The sequence below is a fragment of the Argentina silus genome (genome assembly GCF_951799395.1).
Source record: "Argentina silus genome assembly, chromosome: 17".
In the NCBI taxonomy this organism is placed as follows: domain Eukaryota; kingdom Metazoa; phylum Chordata; class Actinopteri; order Argentiniformes; family Argentinidae; genus Argentina; species Argentina silus.
Genome location: NC_139671.1, coordinates 7,621,694 through 7,629,193, shown reverse-complemented (window position 1 = coordinate 7,629,193; position 7,500 = coordinate 7,621,694). Strand labels below are relative to the sequence as shown.

Genomic DNA, 7,500 nt, shown 5'->3' with positions numbered 1-7,500 from the left:
GCTTCAGTAGTGAGATTGAGTACCGCCTCATTCACCCGGCCATCATCTCTCTTATCTGCCCTCCCTCCCTCCCTCCCTCCCTCCCGACGTAGCCTCAGGTTAGCATTAGCTAGCTCGCTCGCTAGCATTCACGTAGAGTCAGCCATCGTTCAGAGAACAACAACACAGAGCCTTTCCTGCACCACAGCCGAGCGTCGCCCCTGTCACTACTGCACATTGACCTGTTCTACTGTGTGGTTCTTACATGTTATTTACATCTGTTATTATCAATGTCACAGCGATTATGGATGTTGTGTTGCCCTCTTTGTCCACGATACAGTACCTGTACCATGTGAAGTTAACTCAGTCAAATCCGTCTAATCCAGCTGCTATATCACTGTAACAAGTACACTCAATCTCTCTCCGGGCGCTTTGAATGACTACCCCCCCCCCCCCCCCCCCCCCCCTCAACCTCCAACCTCCCCCCCGCCTTCCTATATGAATGTCTTCCATGGCATTACGACCTCTCTAATAGATCATGATAACGATACAGGCCCGGGAAACGGAGAGGGCTCGTCTGTATGGTAGGACAAAGTGTGAGCAGGGTGTAGTCGTGTGACAAAGCTTCTGTTGTTTTTCTTTTTTTTTTGTGAACAAAAAAACAAAAAAAACAAAAAAAACATTCTTCATCTTTTCAAAGCATGTCATGAAGAGCAAAACCTGGTTGTCTTTATCTCACATCGCTCTCCCCCCTCCCCCCCCTCTCCTCCTCCCTCCCCACCCCCACCCCCCCACTCCTATCTCTCGCTCCCTCTCTCTCTCTCTCCAGGTGCAGTCACGATGCAGCAGCAAAGAGAATATCCTAAGATCAAGTGAGTACTCCGCAAACAGCGCCCTCTATAGCCCTCTGCCGTTCAGTGAAGAGTGTGTGTGTGTGTGTGTGTGTGTGTGTGTGTGTGTGTGTGTGTGTGTGTGTGTATGTGTGTGTATATGTGTGTGTGTGTGCGCACATGCACGCATGTGTGCGAATTTTGGTGTATGTGTCTCAGTGCGTGTGTGTCTGTGTGTGCGTGCGTGTGTGTGTGTGTGTGCGCGTGCGCATGTGTGTGTTATGTTCCGCCAGGGGCTGTGAAGCTCATGTTAAGAATCAGAATATGCTGTGGAAGCGTAAGTGTATGTTTAAAGGAGAGAAATTGGGTCAAGGGAAATCAAAGCACAGTGGTTTCACTTGGCTGCGAGGCAGGGAGAGCAGGAGGGAGAGATTACACATTAGTTACACCTTGCTTTGTTCCTTTTACCTTTGGAATTATTAGAACGTTATTATTAGAACAACATCTTCTGCTATCAAGAGCCGCAATCATGCGCTTGTGTTAAACAGGCCCTGTCCACACACTGACCTGGTCTTGGTCTTGGTGCACCAGAGCCATGTGAAGGTCTATCGATGGACGTATTATGGCTTTAAGCTGCTCTGTGTGTGTTTGTGGCTGTTTGAAAATATGTATTTGGGTGTGTGTGTGTGTGTGTGTTTGCCGTACTTTCCTCTTTGTGTGTGTGTGTGTGTGTGTGTGTGTGTGTGTGTGTGTGTGTGTGTGTGTGTGTGTGTGTGTGTGTGTGTGTGTGTGTGTGTGTGCGTGCGCATATGTGTGCGGGCATGTGTGTGTGAGTGCGCACGTGTGTGCGCGAGTGTGTACGTGTGCAAGTGAGCTTTCTGCTCATGTGTATACTGTACACTCACTGAACACTTTATTAGGAACACCTGTACTCCTTCTCATGGTGGAGGTGGTGTAATGGTGTGGGGAATGTTTTCTTGGCACACTTTGGGCCCGTTAATGCCAACCAATCATTGCTTGACTGCCACAGCCTATTTGAGTATTGTTGGGTTAGGGTTAGGGAATTGCATGATGCAATCATGTCATCATGGACCACAATCACAAAGGAATGTTTCCAAGACCTTGTGGAATCAATGCCACGAAGAACTGAGGCTGTTTTGAGAGCAAAAGGAGGCCCTACCCAGTATTAGTATAGTGTTCCTAAGAAAGAGCAAAGGGAGGCCCTACCCAGTATTAGTATAGTGTTCCTAATAAAGTGTTTGTGAGTGTATATATGTAACTCTCTCTCTCTCTCTCTCTCTCTGTGTCTCCCCTCTCTCTCGCCCCAGGTCACAGTGCAGTGGACATCACCAAGGTGGCTCGGAGGCACCGTATGTCCCCGTTCCCCCTCACCTCCATGGACAAGGCCTTCATCACTGTGCTGGAGATGACCGCCGTCCTGGGCACCGAGATCATCAACTACAGAGGTGAGGATAGGACACACCACAGCAACCTGGAGAGACCTGGTGTCCCGTCCACATGGTCTAGATATCCATCAATCATCTACTCTGCATGTAGACTCATACTGACACCAACTGTCCATGTACATGACCTGTTACCTCCAGAGGTGAGGACAGGACACACTGCAACGTCTGTTCCTTAGTTTATGTTTGTCTTTGTTTCATGTTCTTCTTTTTTTTTTTATATATGTTTTTAGGGCATTATTGCTTTATTGGGATAGAGACAGTAGAGATTGACAGGAAGGATGGGAGAGAGAGGAGGGATGACATGCAAGATAGGTCGAGGGTCGGAATCGAACCAGGAACCTTGCGATTACGTGATAAGCGCATTAGTGTGCTACGCCACTAAGCGCCCCTGTTTCATGTTAGTCATTTATTGTTTCCTGTTTCCTGACGTGTGACACAAAAGTACAGGTACATACTACACTATGTAGACTCATACTGACACCAACTGTCAATGTACATAACCTGTTACCTCCAGAGGGGAGGACAGGAGACACCACAGCACCTGGAGAGACCGGTGTCCCATCCACACCATCTAGATATCTACCGGTCATCTCGGTCAGATCTCTACAGTATCTGTCTCTCGGTCGTCATCGACGACAGCGGACTCTCCACTGACTGCGTCCCCATCGATGCGATCTCTGCCTCTGTAAACTCACACTGACGGCGACATAATGTACATTCCCTACTACCTACAGAGGTGACACCACAGCACCTGGATAGACTCGTGTCCCGTCAGTGTGATATATCCATCTGTCAGTGCATCTCCCGCATCAGGGGAAAGACATGAGATTGATAGATACAGCCTGCACTAGGACGGAACGCATTATCTTCCTCAACTTCAGCTGCTGTACAGAGGTGAGAGGGAGAGAGAGACAGACTAATGACCCACACACACTAATGGCAGCATGATATACATTACTGTTACCTTACTGATCATGGCGTGGGGGGGGGGGCATGGGAGGGGGACGTGGACTGAGTGTAGCACCTTGTCATGCTGAACCACCACGCTGAGAATATTAACGACACATGACAGGGTTTAAACTCCTTTCCCAGAGTTGGTCACCTCACTGACTCAGCAGGGCCTGTCCGCAGGCTTCGATGTCACACACACCTGCACGCACACACACACACCCGCACGCACACACACACACACACACACACACACACACACACATTTGGAGGGGTCACAACAAACATTCACACACACACAGACACACACACACACACAAACACATCCATTCAGAGGAGTCACAGCCAGACACACACACACACACACACACACACACACACACACACACACACAGTTAGTGTTCCCCCTTGCAGCACACTGGCCTTAGGGCCTTAGTCAGGGGGTCTGTAGGGCCTGGTCAGCCCCCTGGCGGTGTGACATCAGGGTGGCTCTGGGTGACACAGAGCTCGGCGCAGGGCCGGGGGGCAGGACACACACTCCTTATTCAACTCTGAAGAGGGGCCAACGGCACCCCGCGGCACTCATGAGTTATAGATCAGCCCTGGTGGAGGGCTCTCTCATCCCCCGGCCTGAGTGATGTTTCATGTTGTTTTGGGGGAGTGTGTTACAGGGTGTGCAGGTGCACAGCTGGGAGGCAGGGGGGAGGAGGGGGGGGATGAAATATTTAGACATGGAACAGATGGAACAGCTCCCCTGCTGGTGAGGGAGGGGGGAGGTGTGTGTGTGGGTGTGTGTGTAGGTGTGTGTGTGTGTGTGTGTGTGTGTGTGTGTGTGTGTGTGTGTGTGTGTGTGTGTGTGTGTGTGTGGTTGTGTGTGTGGGTGTGTGTGTGTGTGTGTGGGTGTGGGTGTGGGTGGGTGTGTGTGTGTGTGTGGGTGTGTGTGTGTGGGTGTGGGTGTGGGTGTGTGTGTGGGTGTGGGTGTGTGCGTGCGTGTGTCCTCCATACTCCAAGTTAGAAAGCACTATGAAGAAAACAGCACACTGTACTCCCAGGTATGCATTCAGAGTAGGGCATGCAGACCAGGAGCAGATGTGCACTTGTGGGACAGCTAGAAGAAGACACTCCGTGTCTACTCCCTTATATCGCAATTATATCACACAAATAAGACATGCAGATGTGTAGCGTCTTACAGAACAGCCTGGAAAAGACAGGTTCACTTCTGGAACACAGCATCACCTCTGGTCTATTTTAACTCCAAGCTCAGGCAAGCTGGAGCGCATGGACACGTGCCTGAATGGTGATGTAAGACACACTACAACAACACTATTGAACAATGAACAATAGGTTCTATGAGTTTGCCTGTCGGACTGAATGTACGAGACATGATGATGAATGTTGTTACGACACACGGACAGAGAGAAGCTGTAGATCCTCTAATGGTCTGACTGCTTTACTATAGGACTGTTGACTCAAATAAACAGGGTCTTAACTCTGAGAGAGAGAGAGAGAGATAGAGAGAGAGTGTGTGTGTGTGTGTGTGTGTGTGTGTGTGTGTGTGTGTGTGTGTGTGTGTGTGTGTGTGTGTGTGTGTGTGTGTGCGTTTCAAGTTTCAAGTTTATTTGTTACGTCTCATACACGAGTGCAGGGAGTAAAATTCTTGGGCTCGTTTCCTTGACAATGCAGCATACAAAATACAAATAATACAAATAATACAAATAATACAAATAATACAAATACACAGTCGTGCAATGAGGTAAGGACAAGACAGTAAGTGACATAGTACAAGATAAGTGAGACGGTTGGACAGTGACGATTGTTGGGGACACAAGACAATAGACATGACACACTTGCAGTATAAATAGTAGAGTGTGTGTGTGTGTGTGTGTGTGTGTGTGTGTGTGTGTGTGTGTGTGTGTGTGTGTGTGTGTGTGTGTGTGTGTGTGTGTGTCCGCGCCTGTCTGTGTGTGTGTGTGTGTGTGTGTGTGTGTGTGTGTGTGTGTCCGCGCCTGTCTGTGTGTGTGTGTGTGTGTGTGTGTGTGTGTGTGTGTGTGTGTGTGTCCGCGCCTGTCTGTCTGTGTGTGTGTGTGTGTGTGTGTGTGTGTGTGTGTGTGTGTGTGTGTGTGCGTGCGTGCATGCTAGGCTCCTCAGCTCCTTCACATGTAGTCATTCATATCCAACCTCAGATCTTCACATGAACACCCACATAATCACGGAAGAAAGGCACACGGAGAGTCTATATATAACCACAGCAGCAGCTTAAGGTATTTTAGTGCAGAGATTTTTCTCTTCCGCCCACTCTCTCCTTTCCTTCTCTCTCACTTTTATTTTTCTGTTCTCCATTCTATTGTCTCTCTCCGTAGTTCCCTCTGCAAATCTCTCTCAGTTCTCCTTCTCTTCTCTTCTCTTCTCTTCTCTTCTCTTCTCTTCTCCTCATCCCTCTCTCTTTTCTGAATGTCTAGCCCTAGGTGGTAAGAAGTAGTTTGGTATATATTGTTAATGTGGATCATAGGGACATCTGACACAGCTGTACTGTTTGCACTTGTATTGCAGAGAAGTAGAGAAAGAGAGAGAGAGAGAGAGAGTGTGAGAGAGAGAGAGAGAGAGAGAGAGAGAGAGAGAGAGAGAGAGAGAGAGAGTGAGTGAGTGAGTGAGAGAATGAGAGAGAGAGAGTGTGACTGTGTGTGTGTGTGTGTGTGTGTGTGTGTGTGTGTGTGTGTGTGTGTGTGTGTGTGTGTGTGTGTGTGTGTGTGTGTGTCAGTGTGTGCTTTTTTTGGTCAGGTGGTGAGTCATGCTGAGAGATCCTGATGAGAGGTGTCACACTCTCTCTCTAACACACACACCTCCGGCACATATGTCTCTCCATATCTTCATCTGAATCAGATGCTCTCACCCCTCCGTCTGCCTCTCCCTCCCTCTCTCTCCCTCCCTCTCTCTCACCCTCCCTCATTCTCTCTCTCCATCTCACACTATCTCTCCATCCCTCTCTTATGTTCTCACCCCCCCCCCCCCCTTCTCTCTCTCTCTCTCTCTCCAGATGGGATGGGTCGAGTCCTGGCTCAGGACGTTTATGCCAAAGACAACTTGCCTCCCTTCCCTGCCTCTGTCAAGGATGGTTATGCTGTGAGAGGTAGGTCGCTACGCTATCAGCTACCTCATGCTACCGGTCACACTGTACTGCTGAGTATCAAATGGTGCAGGGCCACACTAGCTAGCTAGCCACTCTCTGGGCTGATGTGCTCTGTTTGTGCATTTCACATCAAGAACAAATGAGTCAGCTAAATGACACTCCTCCACATTCACGCACACGCACACACACACACTCACACTCACTCGCACTCACACACTTGCATCCACACACACACACAGACACACACACACACACACACACACAGACACACACTCGCATCCACACACACACACAGACACACACTCGCATCCACACACACACACACACACACAGACACAGACACACACACGCATACACACAAATACACACACACAAATACACACACACATGTAATTTCATTATATCTTTTTCATTTCAGCGGCTGACGGCCCAGGCGATCGCTTCATCATCGGAGAGTCCCAGGCTGGAGAGCAGGTCCGCCCCCTTGCACGCGTTTGCACACACACACACACACACACACACACACACACACACACACACACACACACACACACACACACATTCTACACTTAAGGCATACGTAACCACACATACAGCTACAAATAAGAATTTCATCTAACGTGTGTTTCTCTTTGTGGGTGAAAACCCTTCATAACTCTATGAAACTGGTGAGTGACAGAGATGCTTCATACAACACCACTATGACCAAAGCAGACAGGAGGTAGAAAGTTACCATCCAGTAGAGCTCTCACTTGTGAGACAGGTATTTGTTACCTACTGACTGAAGCCCATTGACTGGTTGGAACCCTCTCCTCACACACACACACACACACACACGCGCACACACACACACGCACACACACACACACACACACGCACACACACACACACACACACACACACACACACACACACACACACATACACACACACACACACACACACACACACACACACACACACACACACACATACACACACACACACGCACACACACACACACCCAGGGCTGGCTGGCAGACAGAGGAGGTGGATGTGAAACACTAGAGTGTGTAGCAGAGAGAGAGAGAGAGAGAGAGAGAGAGAGAGTTGGAGAGGCTCCTTCAGAGGAGACTCGTGAGAGAGGAAGCCGCCCCCGCACTGACTCAGC

At 49.2% G+C, this 7,500-nt stretch overlaps 1 protein-coding gene across 6 annotated transcripts in view; it reads left to right on the top strand.

Annotated features, from left to right (window-relative positions):
• The window catches only part of gphnb (gephyrin b), a 23,151-nt gene that overhangs the window by 11,648 nt on the left and 4,003 nt on the right, over window positions 1–7,500 (top strand). For all 6 annotated transcript variants that reach the window (XM_083689134.1, XM_083689133.1, XM_083689132.1 and 3 more), the window contains 4 exons: window positions 809–851; window positions 2,138–2,275; window positions 6,258–6,350; window positions 6,769–6,824. In XM_083689134.1, coding sequence (XP_083545260.1) covers window positions 809–851; window positions 2,138–2,275; window positions 6,258–6,350; window positions 6,769–6,824 — 330 coding nt within the window. The remainder of the gene's footprint in view (window positions 1–808; window positions 852–2,137; window positions 2,276–6,257; window positions 6,351–6,768; window positions 6,825–7,500) is intronic.